At 53.3% G+C, this 21055-nt stretch overlaps 1 protein-coding gene across 5 annotated transcripts in view; it reads left to right on the top strand.

The window, feature by feature from the left end:
• Nucleotides 1–13691, top strand: part of ESRRB (estrogen related receptor beta) — a 179096-nt gene extending 165405 nt beyond the window's left edge. For all 5 annotated transcript variants that reach the window (XM_066276290.1, XM_066276291.1, XM_066276288.1 and 2 more), the window contains exons 6-7: nucleotides 6463–6732; nucleotides 12658–13691. In XM_066276290.1, coding sequence (XP_066132387.1) covers nucleotides 6463–6732; nucleotides 12658–12902 — 515 coding nt within the window. In that variant the 3' untranslated portion in view covers nucleotides 12903–13691. The remainder of the gene's footprint in view (nucleotides 1–6462; nucleotides 6733–12657) is intronic.
• The last annotated feature ends 7364 nt before the right edge of the window (nucleotides 13692–21055 follow it).

The raw sequence follows: 21055 nt of genomic DNA, 5'->3' as shown, positions 1-21055 counted from the left end.
GGGTAGGAAGGCTGCATGCCTGGGCTCCACCCTGGGACGTGTGTCTGCTCCTGTCCATCTTGGTTCCTGTTCAGGCAGAAGGACTGGCCCCTGTGCCTGCTCGGGAATAGAGTTTGAAGAGGATCCCAAGCCTCTGTCCTTAAGCAAAGGAACCCACATCTCATGCCTCAGTATCCTCTAGCCCAGGGGCAGTCAACCTTTTTATACCTACCGCCCACTTTTGTATCTCTGTTAGTAGTAAAATTTTCTAACTGCCCACCGGTTCCACAGTAATGGTGATTTATAAAGTAGGAAGTAACTTGACTTTATAAAATTTATAAAGCAGAGTTACAGCGAGTTAAAGCATATAATAATAATTACTTAGCAAGTACTTTATGTTGGATTTTTGCTAAGTTTGGCAGAATAAATCTTTATAAAACAACTTACTATAGTTAAATTCTATCTTTTTATTTATACTTTGGTTGTTCCACTACCGCCCACCATGAAAGCTGGAATGCCCACTAGTGGGCGGTAGGGACCAGGTTGACTACCACTGCTCTAGCCTCTAGTCCAGAGCCTAGCACACAGACAGCACTATATATATAGTTACTTTTGCATGCATCTATTGAGCATTAACTGTATGTAAGATCTCTTGCTAGAGTTGCAGCTGATACAAAGCATTAGATTAATTGCTGTCCTAAAAATCCCATTTGGGAATAAGATGGGTAACTTTTTAAAAAACCTCTGTCATAGAAAATTTTAAACAAAAGTCAAATAGGGTAATGAACCCGTGCGTATCCATCACCCCGCTTCAGCAGTTCGCACCCCACAACCAGCCTTGTTTCATCTCTGTACACCCACTTCCCACCTCCTGGTTCTCATCTATAAGACAGGTGCTTCGCGTACAGCAAGAAGCACCCCAAGGTGGAGTTTAGAGGCAGGAGGGTGGCCATGCGCTGCAAGGGGAGAGAGCGGAGCCTGAGCTAAGCCTTGAAGGTCAATGGGTAGAGGCATGGAGGAAAGGTCCAGAAGGACATTGTATGCTGCGAACACCAGCTTTCACACACAGTACAGAAGCCTGCACATTCATGCAGGCACTGAGCGACGGATCATTTCAGCACAAACTCATTCCCAGCACACCCCGCCTTTCTACCGTGGTGTTGAACACATGGTGTGAGTCCCATGGGGAACTTGGGGCTGATTGGGATTTGCTCAGAATAACAGCCACTCCTTTGTTTGAGTCAGTCTGAAGTCACCCTCCTCCAAATGTTGATTTTCTCTCCAAGTATTGGGCTGTCCAGAGGACAAGCCCAAGTCTTGAGTGAGTGCCCACCTCTTGTTCCCGGCGAGAGGTTAGAACAGAGCCCACAGCCTTTCCTAGACAGTGGGCATCACTTGATGAATTGCAGCCTCCAGATGTTATTAGCCAGTTGTCCTCAACCCAGGCAGCGTGGAGGCTGCCCCAGTCAGAACCTTCTCCTGCCAGCCCGCGGGGGGGGGAGTCACCAGCCCCACACGCCCTGGCTGACATGTGTATGGTCTCTGCAGGGGACCCCCAGGGGCCTCCTCACAGAGGATCCCTCCGCGCCCGCTCCCAGGTAGCCGCCGTCTGGCTCCCACTGGGGAGAGAAGAATGCCAGCAGCCGATGAAATATGGGCTGCCGAGTGACAGCAGCTGGGTCTGGAGTGGCCTCAGATCCCATAATTACATCTCCCTTTATTACCTCTGCTAATGGCCCTCCAGGTCGACAGAAACGATAATAAATTAACAGATTATGAACTCCACTTGCCACAAATTATGTGCTCTTCTTCTTCTTTTTTTTTTTTTTAAATTCTAGGAGCTCGTGCTGTCAAATCACTGGGGACTGGGGGCTGGGGAAGAACCTGAATGTTATTAGATCAGTTGGTGCAGATAAAGCAACTTTCTGGGGGCAGCAGAGCTCAAGGTAGGAGACCTGGGGAGACAGGGCCAGTGGGCAGCCAGCTTGGGCAGACCCTCAAGGGGCCAGTGCCCTGGGGTCAGCCAGGCACAGGGACAGGGCTGCACTCCCAGGGGCACGGCCACACTCAGCCTCTCCCAGCAGCCCCCTCTGGGCCCGGTCCCAGAATTGCTAATTACTTCATGGAGGAGGAGACAGATCCCAGCACTAGAAAGCAGGAGTGAGTGTGCACTGCCAACGGGCAGGGAGGAATGGCGTAGCCCCTTTGTTTGAGCTTAAATAAAAGAAAGAATATGTGCTTCTAGTCAAGTTGTTGGATGTGACAGAGGTCGAAAATATGGGTTCCAAATCTCTCATCTTTCTTGTGCATCCCTCTGGGAGTTTCTTGTAGACGTACAGCCTGAGTGTGTGTGTGTGTGTGTGTGTGTGTGTGTGTGTGTGTGTGAGAGAGAGAGAGTGGCACTTAACCACATGCTCAGCAGTGCTCTAATTGTTCCACACTTTAGCTCGTTTAATTCAAACAACCCCATAAAGTCAGTACTGTTATTATTCCTAGGTTACTAATGAAGAAACTGAGGCACAGAGAGCTAGACAGGCAGCAGTCAGCAAAGCCGGGATTCTAACGGACAGTCTGACTGGACTCCATGCCCTTCACACTTACACCCCCGTTGGGCTCCTGAGTATCTTCCACATCCACACATGGTCTCTCTCCTCCTTCCTAGTGGCTTCTAATGTGCCATTCATTTAACTAATAGTCACATTTATATAGTGATTGCATGTATTACACTGGTTACATTTAGGTTGTTTCCGGCTTTGGGCCATTTCAAACTGATCCAACAAATACCTTTGGACACTCATCTTTGTGTCTTTCAGCATACTTCTCTTTCTAGGAGAAATTCCTAGCTGCGCAATTGCTGAGTGAAAGGGAGCATCCCTTTCCCTTTGTGCTTGATTTAATTTTATTGCTGGACAGCTTAAACATGGACAGGCTCGAAAGCCAAAAATAGACAAAAGCGTATACACAGAAGCCTCTTTTCCATCCCTATCCCCTCCCCCGTTTTTCTCCTAGAGGTAACAGTTTTTATTTCTCCTTCTTCCTCCTCGTATTTCTTTTTTCAAATATTAGAAAAGGTCAAGCATTCCTGCCTTCCTTGCACAGAATGACGCAGCTGTGTGCACTGTCCAGCACCTTGCAGGGTGCGTTTGGATTTGCCAAGCTATTTCCAGGTCCTTTTGAAGATGCTCAGGGAGGAAGAGCGAAGTCCGCGGCTGTATCCTCTATTCAGCCAGCCTCGCAGGGGGGTTTGGACACAGGCCTCATGGGTGTGTCCTCTGACGGTGGCACAAAACCCTCCTGGGAATTGTCACCTTCCCTCCCCCCACCTGCCACCCCTCTCCCCAGAGGTCAGGCCTGTCTCTGACTCAAAGGCAGCTAACTCCCCACTCCATGTCTAAAGGACTAAGAGGGGCTAGTCAAGTTATTTTGTCACATTTTTTCATCACCTGGGAGTCAAGGCCAAGTGGCATTTGTCCATTTCCTCCTCTGTGACTTGAAGGTCTGTTGCGTACCTTCTTTGCACCGGGACGGGTGCTTGGTGGTGGGGACGGGAAGATAACAAGGAGCTTGGCACAGGGCACGCGGACACCGAGGGGCATGCTGTCAGAGGCGCCCTCGCCACCCCGCAGAGCTCAGTCCCAAAGCCCCCGCCCGGACTCATTTGGGCCACATTCTCCCACTGAGTCTTCTCAGAGCCCTCCATCTTGGCATAGCTCTTCTTATAATCATTACTTCATGGTGACGTGTGGCACGTGGTATGTCCTGACTGTGAGCTCTTAAAGTCGGAGTTTGCCATCCTGCTCCCAGTGCCTCGCACAGCGCCTGGCACTTAGTAGGTGCTCAGTAAATGCTGGCTAGGTGAATGAAGGGGCAGAAGCCTGCTGTTCACAGTTTTCTTGTGACCACGCCTGCGTGATTAACCTCACTGGGGTCTTTTCTCCCCGTTCCCAGAAGCCTAGCTCTTACCTCACCCTCCCTCTCTGCCACCTCCCAATTCAAGTGTCTATTAATTTTGCCCCATCCACCTCCTACATCTTTCCTCCCATTATGTCTGCTCTCAGGCCCCCTCCCTCAGTGCAGTCCCACACTTCCCTATGTACACACACCCTCATGGGCTGGCTGATTGGTATCTGTTAATTAATGTCGCCCAAGGCCTCTCTTGCTCAGAAGCCTGATAAGGGAAATTGGATGTCCATTTCTATCTATCTTTTATTACCTCCCGGCTCTCCCTGCCACCTCGGGAAGTCACACGCCACCTCCCACACTGGGGTCCGGACAACACACACACACCTGACCCTCGGTGCCACAGCCTGTCCCCTGGGGAAGCGCAGCGATCCAGGCTTGCCTGTGTCGCCAGTGTCATTGATCCAGCTCTTTTGTCAGCCAGCCCGGATGCCGGCAGCCAGGTGCTCACCCATGGCCTGGGTTGTGCAGATCAGACCCAGGACTGCGGTGTTGGGCAAAGACGGTGTCCACGGGGAAAGGGTGGCCTGCCAAGTAGAGGGGGCTCTGGCCCTAGGAGTGCTCCCTACAGGTTAATGGCCCTAGGAGTGCCCCCTACAGGTTAATAATACTCCTGCACAGGTTGGCAAACAGGGAAGGACTGCGGTTTTTAGAGACAGGACAGCAGATGAGGGTGGGATAGACTCCATGGAAGCCCAGAGCGACGGGCAAGTCCAGAAGCTCGGGACCACCCCAGGCTCCAGTCCAAACGGGAGAAGAGAGTCACGCCACTAGCATGCTAACCTCATCGGTAATAGCAGTGACAAGTGCAACCATCACCACCGCCCGGCTCGGGTTTGCTGAGCGCCAGGGTGTGCGGGTCCTGGTGCTCAGGGCTTCAACATCACCTCCCATCTTCCGCCTGCTCATGGTGCCTGCTGCATCCAGGCGGGGTTAGGTTCTAGGTCCGCAAATGAAGTGACAATCCTACAAACAGATGGCTTTGTGGGTGTTTTGCCTTCTCGATACATCTGGCATGGTCAGTATTGGACCAAACTCTGAAGTTACCATTTGTGTTTAGTGACTAACTGTTCGAAAATCAGTTTTCTCTCTCCTTCGTTTCTTCCTTTCCCTCTCTTGTATTTCAAGATGTTAATCGACTCTGCACAAGTTAAACACATATAATGTGCTCATTTTGCAGATGAAGGCGTTAATAATAGTAAGAGCTCTGTAACTATGTTGTATGTCCTGTAATCATTGGCTGATTGGGACCCCAGAGCAATGCTCTGAAGCAGGCACTACTTTTATACTCATTTCACAGATGAGGAAGCTGAGGTTTGGAGAAGCCACACCGCTTTCCCAAGGTCAGCCTACAGCTAGTAAATGAGGAGTCGGATTCAAGCCCAGGCAATCTTTTTTTTTTTTTTTTTTTTTTTTTACAGAGGCAGAGATAGACAGGGACAGAGAGAGATGAGAAGCATCAATCATCGGTTTCTCGTTGCGCATTGCGACTTCTTAGTTGTTCATTGATTGCTTTCTCACATGTGCCTTGACCGGGGGCCTTCAGCAGACTGAGTAACCCCCTGCTGGAGCCAGGGACCTTGAGTCTAAGCTGGTGAGCTCTTTGCTCAAACCAGATGAGCCCGCGCTCAAGCTGGCGACCTTGGGGTCTCGAACCTGGGTCCTTCCGCATCCCAGTCCGACGCTCTATCCACTGCGCCACCACCTGGTCAGGCCAAGCCCAGGCAATCTTTAGAACACATTGGACACGACAGAATTCTGGAGCCATCCCTATGCCCAGCCTTCTTTCACTCCGGAGCCAGCCTCCTTGCCAGCAGGGATGGGGAGCTCCCATGATTCCAGGCTCACCGGATGCAGGGCTGCTGGGTCATCGTTCAACAGAGAGTAATGGCCTGGGCAGCAGGTGTCTGACCACTGGGAGGACAGGCTGCCCCATGACAAAGTGTCCCCTGACCCTGGGGACTTCTGAGCATTTTGTAGCCTCAGGCTGTGGTCACTGGGGGGTCACTGGCCAGAAACAGCTGAGTCCTCAATCCTGGTTGGAGCCCTAGGTCTCTGCGCAGCTGAGCCTCTGCACTGAGGATCAGGCATCACTTTAAAACACCAAACCTTCCCTGGCTTGAGCAGAGAGGGAAGCCTGGAAACTCCCCAGACTGTAGGGGACCCTGTACTGCCACCTCCTAATTCTACTATGAATTCAATAACTCCTTAAATTACAAATGCATTTAATTAATCAAAAAGCCTCTCCAGACATTTGAAAATACCATAGAACTAACAGTAATAATGATGATAACAAATGTCAACATTGACTGAGCTCTTGTTATGTCTTTTCCATGAAATCTATGTCTGACTCATTCACCAAGGGAAGGATGACGAGTCCTGGAGGTGCGGGGGAGGGGCAGGATCCGGAAGAACCTGGACCCCGCCCCATCCGGCCCTCCAGCCAGTCCGCCTGCTTCTCCCCCGGGGAGGCCCTGGCCCATGCCCCTGACCACGCCGCCCTCCCTGCCCCCTCTCCCGCAGGCTTCTCCAACCTCTCCCTGGGGGACCAGATGAGCCTGCTGCAGAGCGCCTGGATGGAGATCCTCATCCTGGGCATCGTGTACCGCTCGCTGCCCTATGACGACAAGCTGGTATATGCGGAGGACTACATCATGGACGAGGAGCATTCCCGCCTCGCGGGGCTCCTGGAGCTCTACCGGGCCATCCTGCAGCTGGTGCGCAGGTACAAGAAGCTCAAGGTGGAGAAGGAAGAGTTTGTGACGCTCAAGGCCCTGGCCCTGGCCAACTCAGGTAACTGCGGTGTGGGACCCATGGGAGGAGCTGTGAGACGTCTCAGGCCTGGGGAGGCCTGTGAACGGGGCGGTGGGAAGATGCTGGAGCTTTTTGTCATACAAGATTGTGCAACAAGTGGTCTGGGGTTAAAAGGATGGTGACAGCCCTGGCCGGTTGGCTCAGCGGTAGAGCGTTGGCCTGGTGTGCGGGGGACCCGGCTTCGATTCCCGGCCAGGGCACATAGGAGAAGCGCCCATTTGCTTCTCCACCTCCCCTCTCCTTCCTCTCTGTCTCTCTCTTCCCCTCCCGCAGCCAAGGCTCCATTGGAGCAAAGATGGCCTGGGCGCTAGGGATGGCTCCTTGGCCTCTGCCCCAGGCGCTAGAGTGGCTCTGGTCGCGGCAGAGCAACGCCCCGGAGGGGCAGAGCATCGCCCTCTGGTGGGCAGAGCGTCGCCCCTGGTGGGCGTGCTGGGTGGAACCCAGTTGGGCGCATGCGGGAGTCTGTCTGTCTCTCCCCATTTCCAGCTTCAGAAAAATACACACACACACAAAAAGGATGGTGACAAAGGCCAGCATAGGTTGAGTATTTCCTGAGCCCTGACCAGCAGGGCACTGTGCTGGACCCTTACTCTCCAGACTGGCACGCTAGTTAAGTACACAGATTTTAGAGCCAGCTCTAAAGTTCTAAGAGTCAAATCCTGCTTCTTCCACATGGGCAGATTGAGTCACTCTGTGCCTCAGTTTCTTCATCAGTCAAATGGGAACAATAAACAGCCCCTACCCCACAAGACTATGAGAGGGATTTACTTGTATATAATTATGTTATGCTTACAATATATACCTGCCCCATAGTAAGTACTCAACCTGTTAAGTAAATTAGCTACGAACTTATTTTGTTCTTACAAACAATCCATGAGCAAAGTTCTTATTATTTTAACCCTATTTGACCAATGTGGAAACCGAGGCTTAGAAAGGCGAAGCAAATTGTCCAGAGTCACACAGAGCTAGGAGTCAAACCAAGGTCCTGTGATTCCAAAATCAACCTGAGCTCACGCCTGTTCCTAGAATCTCACAATCAACTTGCCTGGGCCCAAGAGAGAAATCCTTCCCAACCTAGTTGTTTAGTCTGGTGTTCAAAAGGGGGCCTTACTCCATTTCCTTAGCTTCCACCAGCTTCTGGCTAGACTTCTGAGAAGAAGAGCTGGCATAGGGGAATGAGCTTAAATATAATCGGTGTCCACACTTGGCACCCACCCTAAGCAGGGAACCGTGCCGGGATGTAGGAGGAGGAAGAGAAAGGCACGGTCCCTGTCCTAAGACAGAGTGTCAGCACGCACACATGCACTTCTGCTGCAGCACAGCACATAAACTTGAGGAGTTGCTCAAGTCTGGGTCAGATGGACCCAGGTTCCCATTCTAGCTGATACTTGGTTGCAGTGGGACGTTGGGCCGGATGGCAGTCTTCCTCAGCTCTATCCTTGAGTGTAAAATGGAGATATCCCAGTACCTCCTCTAAGCACTTTCAAATGAAATGATCGACTAAAGATAAAGCACGTAGCCCAGTGGTTGTCCTGGAGGAAGTGTTCAGTAAATACTAATTGTTATCATTATTATTAATATTAGAGGAAACAAAGTGTGATCAGCTTGCAGAAGAGGGAGAGCTGGCTCCCAGAAGGAGACGGTAGAAACAGGCACCCACCTGGTTTGCTTGATACTGTTGTACTTTTCCTGAAAGTCCCGCATCCCGGGAAACCTGACGCCCTGGCGAACCGGGTCAGTGTGTGTCCCCCTAACAAATGGCTTCATAGAGACTACAGGGGACACTGCTGAGGCCCGACAGACGCCCTTTCCCGGTTAGTGCCTGCAGGCCCCGGCTGCTGAGTTTACTGCTGACAGCTCACAGCTGCCCCTTCGCCAGAAACTCGCCCTCACCTGCTTTGCCAGGAGGGTGACCTACCCCACTCACCCTGTCACCTTTAGCCAATGGTGGACCCAGGCAGGGTGCGATCATTTGGAAGCCCAGGCCTCATCCTTACCTTGTGGGCTCCCCCCTCACCCTGACCCACCCCCCTCTTCCTCTCTCCTAAAAGTGAGCCCTCTGTAAACCCCACGCATCCAAACCTCCATCTCAGCCTCTGATTCTGGGGACCTGACCTAATACAAAGAGGGAAGCATTTATGTTTTAGTTCAAATCCCTTTTTAAAATAATCATTAAAGTTTTGCATAGTTCTATAGAGTCCATTTATATCTTAAGATCCCCAAACTGTAATGTATGTTTTGTTGGAGAACGCTAATGCTAGTAGGGCTTTTGGTGAAGATTTAGATCGACAGAATAAGCAGAGGATAGGTAGAGTTCCCTATAGCCTTCTGCCCCTGTGTGCAGTTTCCCCTATTAACATCTTGCATTAGTGTGGTAGTCTGTTACAATTAATGAACCAATATTGATACATTATTATTAACAGAAGTTCGTAGTCCTCATCAGGGTGTTTCCTTTGCATCCTAGGGTCTAGAGGTTTTGACAAATGCATAATGCCAGCTCTCCATCGTCCCGTATCACACTGAGTGGTATCACCCCCTCACATTCCCCTGGGCTCGCTACTTGGAGGGCAGCAGCTTAAGCAGCATCGCAGAGGGGCTGGGAGTTTGGATGGGCACAGGAAGGGAAGCGACCCCAGTGAGACAGCAGGGCCGGCATGCCTCGGAGGGCACGTCCTCGACTTGGGACTCTCCTGACCACTTCACAGCAGACCTGAGCTCAAGCCTTCCCCAGCTGGGAGCTGAGCGGAGGTGGGGAGGCCACTCACCTGTCACCCTCACGCCCCACAACACTACACTGCAGGGGCTTTCAGAGGGTTCTTCAGCCTGGCCAGCTGCTCTCACCTTGATCTCAATACTTACAGACCTGCATACACACTCTCAGTTACTCACACATGCAAATATACATACACTCACAGACAGGCGCTCACACAACACAGCACCCGAGGACCAACGGCGATTCAGTGATGAGCCCATCAGGAGCTTCCGCCAGCATCAAGCTTTGCCTAAGTACACACGTGGTCATGTGAGATGCCGTTTCAGGAACCTGGACATCTTGCCCCGGTGGCATTGGCCTAGCCATCCTGCTGTTTCTGTGCAGGTACAGGAAGCTCAAGGTAGAGAAGGAGTTTGTGACGCTCAGGGCCCTGGCTGCAGAGTGGAGCAACCCGCCGCGAGCAGAAATGGGGAGAGAACGGGCCCGTTTGGGGCTTAGGCCAGAAAAGCAGTTTTGGGTCATAGAGCCTCCTGGGCTGTGAAGGGGTTGGGTCGTAATAGGGTCAGTGTAGGGAGCCATGAAAGATGGGGGGGGAGGGGGTGGATAATGACCTGTCCCCAGCAACAAGGTAAGAAAGTCACCCAGGCAGACAGAGTGTGTTAGCTGGAGGAGCGACGGGGCCGGGAGATCATTTCCGTGGACCTGGTGGCAGCCCCAAGGGCCACTGTGCGGCCACTGCTGAGGTCGTGTGGATGGAGCAGCACCACTCAGATGTGGCTCAGGGCGCTGGCACTGGGCAGAAGGGAGGAGCGCATCGGAGTCAGGCTGTAGCCCCAAACCACGGCGTCCCCACGGGAGCTGCTGGCCGACTCTCACCCTGTGTCCCAGCCCTCTCCACGGCTCCCTGACAGCAGGAAAAAATCATAGCCATTGATTTTGTAATTAACAGTTTATCAATGCCATCGATACAGACGCGCTGATGGATTGCAAAGAAATTAATCTTGCAATGTTATTTTATTTCATTTTTGGTCGAAGGCAGCTGCCAATTTTGGCCTCCTTGGGGAGGGTGGGGGATGGGGAGAGGAAGCTGGCAGGGGTCAGGGAGTCTGGATGGCCCAATCCCAGCCTTCGAGGAACCAGAGCATCTTAAGTACAAGCTCTGGGAGCAGTTGGGAGAGTAGTAATGGACCCATGCTTCCTCTGCACTAGCAAAGGAGGTGTCCTCACTGCTTTGGTAACAAGGAGCAGAAAAATGTGGGTCTTGGGTATGGGGCCAGTAACATCCCAGCCTGCAAGGGCACTCACCTCTGCTCCCAGCTTGTTGTTATCACAATAATGATAATGTTTATCGGTGCTTGGTAATAGATTTCAGTTAACCCTCACCCCCACTGTGAGGTATGCAGTCTTGTTTGCTCCACTTTACAGACCAGCAAAGAGTCTTAGAGAGTCAAAGTAACTTGGCCAAAGTCTCAAAGCATCTAAGACCCCAGAGTCTTACCTACCTCACCCCACTGCTAACCTCCCAAGAGAAAGCGGCAGGAGCCTGGAAGGCACGGGCTGCCTGTGGACCCAAGAGGTCAGGGGGCAGTCATCAACGTCAGCTGGCTGCAGCTGCCCTGGACAGGCTAGTATCTAAACCAACCCCACCTGCGGAGGACTTGCCCTGCTCCTTGAGTGATGTGGGAAACTCGCCCCGCCTCCCTTGGAGACCCACTCAGAGCTTCCGGCTCACTGGATTCACATCCCCCTCCCCCTCCCGCCTCTGTCAGGCATGAGGTGGGCGCTGTGCTTCAGGGTGGCGGCTCAGGATATTTGAGGCTGGTTATTTTCCCCAAGGCCAGGGAATGGGTTGCCTTTGCTTCAGCTCAGAGCTAACTGTAACCCAGCTATCAGCAGGTACCACTTGCCCTGCTGAGATTTAGGTAAATTTTGTTTGAACCCCCAATTCATGACCTGAGTCCAAAACCCTCTCCAGAATTTTAGTTTGCAAAGCCTCCCACCGGCTACATTTATCACTGTACCCCATGTGTCCAGCCCTGCTCAGTACCCGCCATGGTCCCTACCACAGGGCACCCAGACTCAGAGCTTAGCCTCTGTATTTGTGTCTGTATTCTGTATCCAGCATTTTGTAAGGTTAGCGATTGCACTAAAGGCTTGAGTTGGTGCCAGGCAGTAGCAGGAGCACCATCACTAGATGGTGGTGGTGGTGGTGGTGGTGTTGGCGATGGTCGTGATGATGGTGATGGTCATGATGGTGGTGATAGTAATGATAGTGATGGTGGTGGTGGTGATAATAATGATAATGGTCATGATGGTGGTGTTGATACCACCAGCTGGACATTTTGTACTGTTTTAAGCCCTTAACCCAGTGGTAGTCAACCTGGTCCCTACCAGCCACTAGTGGGCTTTCCAGCTTTCATGGTGGGTGGTAGTGGAGCAACCAAAATATAAATAAAAAGATAGATTTAACTATAGTAAGTTGTTTTATAAAGATGTATTCTGCCAAACAGTGAAAATCCAACATAAAGTACTTGGTAAGTAATTATTATTATATGCTTTAACTTGCTGTAACTCTGCTTTATAAATTTTATAAAGTAAAGTTACTTCCCGACTTTATAAATCACCATTACTGTGGAACCCGTGGGCGTTTAGAAAATTTTGCTACTAACAGAGATACAAAAGTAGGCGGTGGGTATAAAAAGGTTGACTGCCCCTGCCTTAACCTGTATTAACTCATTTGGCATCTTGAGGGTAGGTATGGTTATTTTTCTATCTCACAAGTGAAGAAAAGGGGCACAGAGAAGTTAAAAAACTTGCCTAAAGTCACATAGCAAGTGAGGGACGCAGGATGCCACCTCCACCAGCCTGGCACCAGGAGTGCACCTGGCACCTGCAGAACAGTCACAGGTCTGCTCTGCTCACATTCAAGCCCTTCGGGGTCTCTGTGTCTGTCTCTTGGGTGTTTCTCAAGAACCGTCCTCCAGAGATAGAAATCTCTCCCTGGGTCTAACCCCTAACTCTGTCATTGGCCTCTGTGACCTCAGACTGGCAGCCCAACTTCTCAGCCTTGGTTTTCCTCTCTAGCGTGAGGACTTGGAGGGTCCAAGGTGGAGCCCAAGGGGCCGGTGGCGGCCCCACGGCCCGCGGCAGCTCTCCACCCAGGGCGCCTGACGCTCACCCTGTGCCCACAGATTCCATGTACATCGAGGATCTGGAGGCGGTCCAGAAGCTACAGGACCTGCTGCACGAGGCGCTGCAGGACTACGAGCTGAGCCAGCGCCACGCGGAGCCGCGGAGGACGGGCCAGCTGCTGCTGACGCTGCCCCTGCTGAGGCAGACGGCCGCCAAGGCCGTGCAGCACTTCTACAGCGTCAAACTGCAGGGCAAGGTGCCCATGCACAAACTCTTCCTGGAGATGCTGGAGGCCAAGGTCTGACGGCCCGCGCACAGACCGACTCCCGCCTGTAGACAGACAAACGGATGGCCCGACGCAGAGACCTCCACAGCCACCAGCCTCGACCTGCAAGCCCTGAGTCATGGCCATGAGCAGTCCCATGAGGGCTTCTTGCCCTCCGGCTGTGTGCAGAGTCCTGAGTGCTGCGGGGCGGGGACGGGGGATGGGAGGGCAGGACATGGGCTCATCTCTAACCGGCTTTTCCTTTGTTATGTTTTTCCTTCTCCACGGGCAGTGCTGAGGCCTGGGCCAGGGCTGACCTCCCTGAGACTGGAGACCACTGAGGAAGGGCCCCCTCTGCCCACCACACTATGGAAAGGCAGCTCAGACACTTCCTGCCCCTGCCCCTGCCCACACCCCCTCCACGCCACCCCCAGCCTGGTGGGCAGTGCTAGCACCCAGCGCTCCGCACACTCGGGAGGGGTTCCTTCCTCAGATGCAGGTACTTTCTCCAGAGGCCCTGCCTGCTCTGAGGTCCCTGGGGTCCCACAGGCCAGCCGGCCCCTCCCTCCACACTTCCCCTGGTTCTGCATCTCCCAGCTCCCAGAGGGGGCTCCCAGCGGGGACTCTGGCAGGAGAGCTGCTGCTAGAACTCACGCATTTTCCTGGGCACCCCACCTGCCCATCCTCTCCCCCTCCAGGAGCCTCCCTGCTACTTCCTGCCCCACCTCAGAGCTCGCTCCCACCATGCTTCAGCCCATGGATGACCAGGGCCTGTAGCTGTAGCTGGAATGGTGCTGGCTCACCCAAGAGCCCCCTTTCTCCTCGCTTCTCCCTCCCCCTACTGTCAACCTTCAGGGCAGGTCCAGAGCAGGTGGTCTGTGGAAAGTGAAGGGTGTGCCGACCCCGGCCTCATCCAGGGGCACTCTGGGCTCTCCAGTTCTCGGCCGGCAGTCCTGGGAGCACTGGGCAGGATGGGGAGAGGCTCAAACCGCTCTTTGCTGAGCACAGAGAAGCCCAGGGGCTGAGAGAAGCAGGGGCGGAAACCTGAAGGCAGGGCGCTCGGGGGAGGTCACCAGCCTCTCTGGTCCATCTTGGTTCCAGGGCAGTGGACACCACATGCCCCTCCCTGCATTCCAAAGGGCTGACAACCAGTGTCAGAGGAGGGGTGGCTTCCGCCACCCTTTGACTAAGGAGGTGTGGCATGCTGCAAGGGTCCAGCTCTCTGGCGGGACCACCCCAGCCTTCTTACTGCTGTGCAGGGTAACAAACCACCCTAGTTTGCTCAGGATGTTTTAGCACTGAGAGTCTTGTGTTCCAGGAAATCCCTCAATCTGGGGAAATGGGGACAGTCGGTCACTGAATAGCCATGGGGGTCTGTTATAACTCACTTGGGGAAGGGACAGCTCTGAACACCGTCTGGTGCACACAGGTGGCTGAGAGCAGCTCAGAGGATCTCCCGAGGACGGAAGGGTGCCAAGTGGGATGGAAGATGCCCTTCCAAGGAGCTGCCTTCTAAAGCGGGCACCATCAGAGCCACCCCACCTGGGACATTATTCTGGGGAGTTCATACTCGTTCTAACCCAACCTCTCATCACCTGGAGGCAGACAGATCCCACCCACCCGTCACTAGGACACCAGGAGGCCAGGTGTCTTCTTCCATGGCCTCAGTTTTTCTAAGGTGAGCAGCTGCTGCTGGTTCCACCTCTGTCTCCACCCAAAGGCACCGATTCTCCAGGAAGGAGGGGTGGCTAAAACCCAGCAGCTACAGAGTGGCTGAGTCCTCACACAGGAAACACCCAGGGTTCCCAGGGACCTCACACAGCAGTGACGTGTGCCTCCACCCCCCACTTCCCTCTGGCCATGAGGAATCCAAGGCCACAGTCACTTGACAGTCAGCATTGGAATTACAGTCCAGGATGCTCCATCCCTAGCCCTGTGCGGTCCCCATTGTCCCTGGTCTGGGTGGACACACAGGCACCTCAGCATCGAGGAGGCGGGTCCAAAGCCCAAGTCTAACTTCTCTGTTAGGGGCTGAGCCCTGAGGTCTGCACTGGAGAACTCAGTGAGAGGATGGGTGTGCCTCTCTCTGTGCTGTGTGCTTGAGGTGGCATCTCGTCACCTGGGCACCGGCTCTGCACTGTCGCCTCCTGCTCCAGCATGAGGACCATACTGTGAGGCAGAGCAGGGCTGGTGCCCAGCCAGCCCTCACAGTGCATCTTCCCCAGAAAAGCATCCCTGGCTAGCGGTACGGCTGGCCTGGAGTGGGTGGGCGTTCTGGACACAGGGCAGCTTGGCCTCGCCACGTCCGGTGCTTCTGCCTGTGCCCTGGCAGTAGAGCCCCTTCCTAGCACAGAGGGCGTGGTGGTCTGATAGCTTGGGGCCAGTGAGGTGGGCACTGCCGGTGCTTTTACACTTAAACAAGAAGTGCATCAGCAACAGCGGGGGCCCCGTCCAGTGGGAAAGGCCCTGGCACCCGTTTAATGGAGACACTGCTCCCCAGAGAACAGGTTCAGGGGGCCAACCTCTTGGTTGGCAGTCCCACCAGCTCTTGAGATCTCCCTGGGAAGAGGGTGACCCTTGCTTAGTGGGGATGGTGAAGTGAGGAGAGTTTAGGATGCCCCGCCCTCCCCACGGGATAAAACACGAATTGACCCCCCAAACCTTTTCCCGGACGTCTGTAAAGCGGAAATAGCCCTTCTCAGTTGTATTCTCATGATGCAGGTCATTGAAATGAACCAAGAAATAAAATGTACAAATCCAACCACGGAGAAGGTGGTATTGGCTGGGTTTTGTTTGGTCCCCGTGTCCCCGCCCTTGCTGGAGCTCCAGACTGGTTTTGTCACACGTGCACCTGGGTGGTGGCCCCCAGTGTTTGCATGCGGGAAACATCAGCTGTGTCCCGGCGCACACTTTCAGAACCCAGTAGGCTCTCAAAACGTGTCGGGCGTGGTGGGAGGCCATGGCAAGCCCTCGGTGGGGCTGGAGTCTGCACGCACGAAGAAGACGGGCTCGTGCCCACGGGGCGGCACCAAAGAGCACTATGTGGAAAGATTGCTTTATTTTCTAATGATGATGTGGCTGGAATGGCTTAAGATGTGTATATTTTTTGAAACGGCAGCCCCTCATTGCACCACGCCCTGTACGTGTTTGCTCCTCTATGTGTCCCCCTAGAGAACCCCCCATGTAAATGAGCACCCTAGGATTCTCCAGTCCTGGTCTCATGTATCTGGAATGTAATAAATAAGGAACGGCCTGTTGGAGAATTTCTTCGCTGTCTTCTGGGCTAGCTGTCCCTGGGACAGCTGCCCTCGGGTCTCCGGCTGAGGCTAGGAGAACCGTGGGGAGAACCAGCTGGGCCTAAGTTCCCTGGGCATTCGAGGCTGTCAGGCAGCAAGACTCAGGAACGCAACTTGAGAAGTATGGATGATGCAGGTCTGAGAAACCCTGTGCTACTTTTTATGCTTTTAATATTCATGGTGGGGCACTCTGTTATTTTCACTAATGTCAGAGAGATGGAACATCAGATGTATAAGAACTAAAAGCACTTCATTGCCTTAGGACTTTGAAATGTATCTGCACACATGCACATGATCTGACTGCACAGAGATCCCTCGTGCACCACGACACTCGGGACCAGTGAGAAGCAGAGGGTAGGGCTGGAGAGAAACCGAAGGGACTGTGTCAGGATGACTTTTGCTGCTAGTGAGAGGCCCCAGTTTATCCTAGCTTACGGGGTTTGTTGCCTTGGATATATGTGACGTTCAGGAATGGGGCGGACTTCAGGCAGGGCTTGATCCAGGGGCTCACAAACTCAACAGGGCTATGATTCTACTCTGAGTCTCTCTGTTCTGCCCTCTTCTGTCTGTTGCTTTGTCCTCAAGCTAGGCTCCTCCATGGCACAAGAGGGCTTCCACCTTTTTATGTCACATCATGGGAAGAGAGTGAAAAATCCCTTCCTACAACTGTGGGAGAGATCTGAGCTTCTTTCTGAACCTCTGGATTTTGTGCTCCATCTATGTTTTTCTTACTCCTTCCCTAGCCTAGAATGGGCTCAGCCATTCAAACTCCAGTGTCTGATGGTCAGAGCCTGCAGTCTTTATAGGATGAGGTGTGGGGGGGCTGGATACGACTCTGTAGGGACCTCTTCCTATTTACTTTGTCCAGGAAATTGGTCTCACCTCTGTAGACACCCCTCCCTTGCCAGCCCAAACACCCAGTCCATCTGCGCAAAGCTCCCTTTGGCAGCGGCCTCGTGGCCAAGCTAAGGCACTGGGGCTCGCACTCAGTCCTGAGGAGTGACTCCCAGCTCCCCTGTGGAGAAGAGGGACAATCAGAGCCTCTTCTCTCCTCCTCCCATGGACAGACGTGACTGCCCCCCATGATCAAGCTTGGAGCAAGGCTACAATGGGGGCCAACACAGGGAGGGTGCTGGCCAGTCTCCACAGCTGGCTCAGGGACGGCCCACCAGCCACATGACTGCACTGCCACCCTGTCGGCCCCCTCAAGCCCCCTCACACAGCCCTAATGCCACATCCAATGCCCAGTCACTCACTGCCGAAGACACGAGTCCAGCAAACCACAGAAGAACTAAATGTGACCCAAGTCTTGACCCTGAGCAGTGTCAATATCAACGATGGGCTGTTCAATTATTAACGCACAGCCCAACTTCACCAGAAACTGCTTTCTTCACGCCTCTCTCCCCACGCAGCAGCTGCTCCTGAAATCCTCTCGGGCACCCCCATAGCGCCCCAAGCTCTCCCCAACTCAAGGCCCGCGGGCACGCTTTCTCGGCCCCCTATCCCAGACTCAGCTCTTTCCAGACCAGCTCAGCCTCTGAGCAGCTTTCCACTTTCCTGCACAAACTGGAACGTCAGAAGCTGACCCAGTAACAAAGTCCCTCCGCTAGCGAAGGGCGCGGGGACAGTGGAGGACACCTCACCACCTCGTATATTTCATTTCGTCTCTGTTGTAAAATCACTTTGCCCCAAGGAACAGACACCACCTGGAATCCCAGGCAGCTGTCCCGTACCTGGTCTGAGGTTTTGGCGTGCAAGGGGACTGTAGTGCCCTCAGAACCAGGACGTACCCTGCAGGGACCCACCTCCAGCCTCGAAGGCTGGTGGTTGCTTTAAATCTTATTTCAGTAAATACTGAGAAAGGCAAACCCTTTCTGGTCCAGGTGTGCCCTCTCCCCTCAGTTAGCCCTTGTTGTCCTAATTGATATCACCTGGCCCACCCTCTTTACTCTTGCATTCATCACCTGGCATGGGAGTCAGATTGGGGGTGCGGTGGGGGCTCCCAGCTGAGCAAAGAAGATAGACATCAAACTAGCAGTTTACGAGGGTGTCTTAGACCAGTGGTCGGCAAACTCATTAGTCAACAGAGCCAAATATCAACAGTTCAACGATTGAAATTTCTTTTGAGAGCCAAATCATTTAAACTTAAACTATATAGGTAGGTCCATTCCTTATTGAGGTAGCGCCCGCACGTGGTATTTTGTGTGAAGAGCCACACTCGAGAGGCCAAAGAGCCGCGTGTGGCTCTGAGCCGCAGTTTGCCGACCACTGCCCTAGACAGACTTTCAGCAGCACACGGGAATGTGTAATAGGGGGACCAACCTGGCTTTTAGATGGGGGTGGCTGTGCCAGGAAACCAGGCTGCTGGCACAGGGGGAGGCGGAGCCCTGTAGGCGTGGAGGAAGCGTGAGGCTGGAGGATGATCCAGGAAGAGAGCGCGCAGCCCAGGAGCGCAGAGGGAGACCCAGAGAGGCTGGTGTGCTCCAGGCTGGCTCATGGAACTGCAGGAAGACCATCTGATTGGTTGGCTGGCAGCAGAGGAGAGGAAGAGGAGGATGGAAGTCAGAGGGGCCGGATGGCACAGGGCTTGGCCACCCTTGATGAGGACGTTGCTGTCTATCCCAGAACAAGTGGGAAACTTGGCAGGTTTTGTTTTTAAAAATTTTTTTTTTAATTTGTTGATTTTAGAAAGAAAGGAAGGGAGGGACAAAGAGAGACAGAGACAGGAACATCGATCCATTCCTGTGTGTGCCCTGACTGGGGATCAAACAGGCAACTCCTGTGCTTCGGGACGATGCTCTAACCCACTGGCAGAGTTTTAAGCAGGGGAGGGACATGGTCAGATTTGTCTCTTCCAGCTAGAGACAGTGGGCCAGGCTTTCTGTCCCCCAGGGAACGGTGCCAGGGTGAGGTACGAGTTGTGGATCCCAACTGGCCCGGGTTCAGAAACTCCTGCTCCGCCCTTACAGGCACCTCCCTTCCCATCTGCACAATGAAAGTATGCTAACAGGTTCTCTCTGTGGGCTGCTAGCTACATCGGAGATGTTTCACACAAATCCCAGTCATTCCTCCCAATGAATGTTTGATGTCATTGCTACTGCCTGCGTTTTATGGAAGACTAAAGCTCAGAAAGGTTAATCAACTTGCTTAAGATCACAAAGCCTTTGAGTCCAAATCTGTAGGAGTTCAATTAAACTCTCTTTTCTTAACTGCCATGCCATTTTTCATACTAGCCTTTAAAGGGCCAGACACATAGTAGGCACTCAACAATGTCCATTCCTTTCCCCACCCTCCTCCACTGCAAAAAAGCCCATAGCCTCACAGAGCTGCTCCCACCCCGGCCAGGGACAGCTGGCTGCCCATCCAGACTGGCTCACTAACATTTGCAATGGACTGGCAGAGAAGAAGAAGGGAACATGGACAAGCATTTGCTGTGCCCTGCAGTTGACATGCACTGTCACAGTGAGGCCTCTGGAGGGGGTACTGCTATGCCACTTTGGTGGTTAAGTGACTTAAACCAAAGCCATGCCCTTGGTAAGCAATGGGCTGGGATGATGGCACTGGCCTTCAGACCACATTTCTGGTAACAGAATTCCAGGGACTGCCTACCTTATCCCTTCCCACTTGTCTCTGGAGAAAAAAAAAAAAAGAAATAGCTTAACATTATGGGACAATATTATGGTGACATTTTATCATCATCCTAAAGATCCCTGGGGGGGAAGTCCTACACTGATTAAAAGTCACAGCTGGCCCTGGCCTGTTGGCTCAGTGGTAGAGTGTAGGCCTGGCATGCAGGAGTCCGGAGTTTGATTCCCAGCCAGGGCACACAGGAGAAGCGCCCATCTGCTTCTCCATCCCTCCTCCTCTCCTTTCTCTCTGTCTCTCTCTTCCCCTCCCACAGCCAAGGCTCCATTGGAGCAGAGTTGGCCCGGGCGCTGAGGATGGCTCCATGGCCTCTGCCTCAGGCGCTAGAGTGGCTCTGGTTGCAACAGAGTGACGCCCCAGATGGGCAGAGCATCGCCCCCTGGTGGGTGTGGCAGGTGGATCCCGGTCAGGCGCATGCAGGAGTCTGTCTGACTGCCTTCCCATTTCCAGCTTCAGAAAAATACAAGAAAAAAAAGAAAAGAAAAGAAAAAAAAAAAAGTCACAGCTGTATGATATCAGAGATCAGAAGTTAAAAGAAATTCTTTGTCCTCAGACAAAACATTGAGGATCTCAGGGGTAGCCTTGGCTTGTACCTTGGGAGGTGGAGGGGACAGGGCTGTCTGAAGCAGGTACTTTGTGTCCCTCTAACCATGTCTCCTAGGTGGCTGGTTCTGGCTAACATTCCTCTCCTAGTCACAGGTCTCCTGCAGGGGGAGCAAGGGGAGGGGTCCAGTGTCCCTCACAGAAGAAGGGGCTGGTGATCCCTGTCCCGCCCTGGGCAAACTGGGCTCACTACCAAGAGGGTGGGTGGGGTGGTGGAGTGAGCGGGAGGCCAGTAGAGAAGAGGGATCTGGGGCAGATGTGGTGGGAAGTGCCAAAGGGAAAGAGAGTTTGACTCAGAGAGAATGTTCCCAGAGGAAGGATACAAAGCGCCCCCAGCTTCCTCTGGAAATTGCTTTGTTTAAAATGCAAAGTGCAGACGTGTTTAGATGACATCTTAGCATCCATCACCCTATGCAAATGCCAACCCTGGGGAAGAGCAGCCCCTGTAAGTCACTTGCATACCCCTAATCGACTGTGTGTGGTGATGGCAGGCCAAGGTAACCAAGTAGGGGTGGTGACAGCGCGCCCCCCAGGGAGGAGGCTGATAAGGGGAGGTGGGGGAGGGAGCCCAGACCCCCCCCAGGGGGGTTTGCTGGGTCCACATCTGTGCCAGCGGTAGGCATGAGCTCAGCCACCTGCAGCACCACC

The sequence above is a fragment of the Saccopteryx bilineata genome, chromosome 4 (assembly GCF_036850765.1).
Source record: "Saccopteryx bilineata isolate mSacBil1 chromosome 4, mSacBil1_pri_phased_curated, whole genome shotgun sequence".
NCBI lineage: Eukaryota > Metazoa > Chordata > Mammalia > Chiroptera > Emballonuridae > Saccopteryx > Saccopteryx bilineata.
The sequence above is the reverse complement of the archived record's forward strand: the minus strand, read 5'-3'. Positions and strand labels throughout refer to the sequence as shown.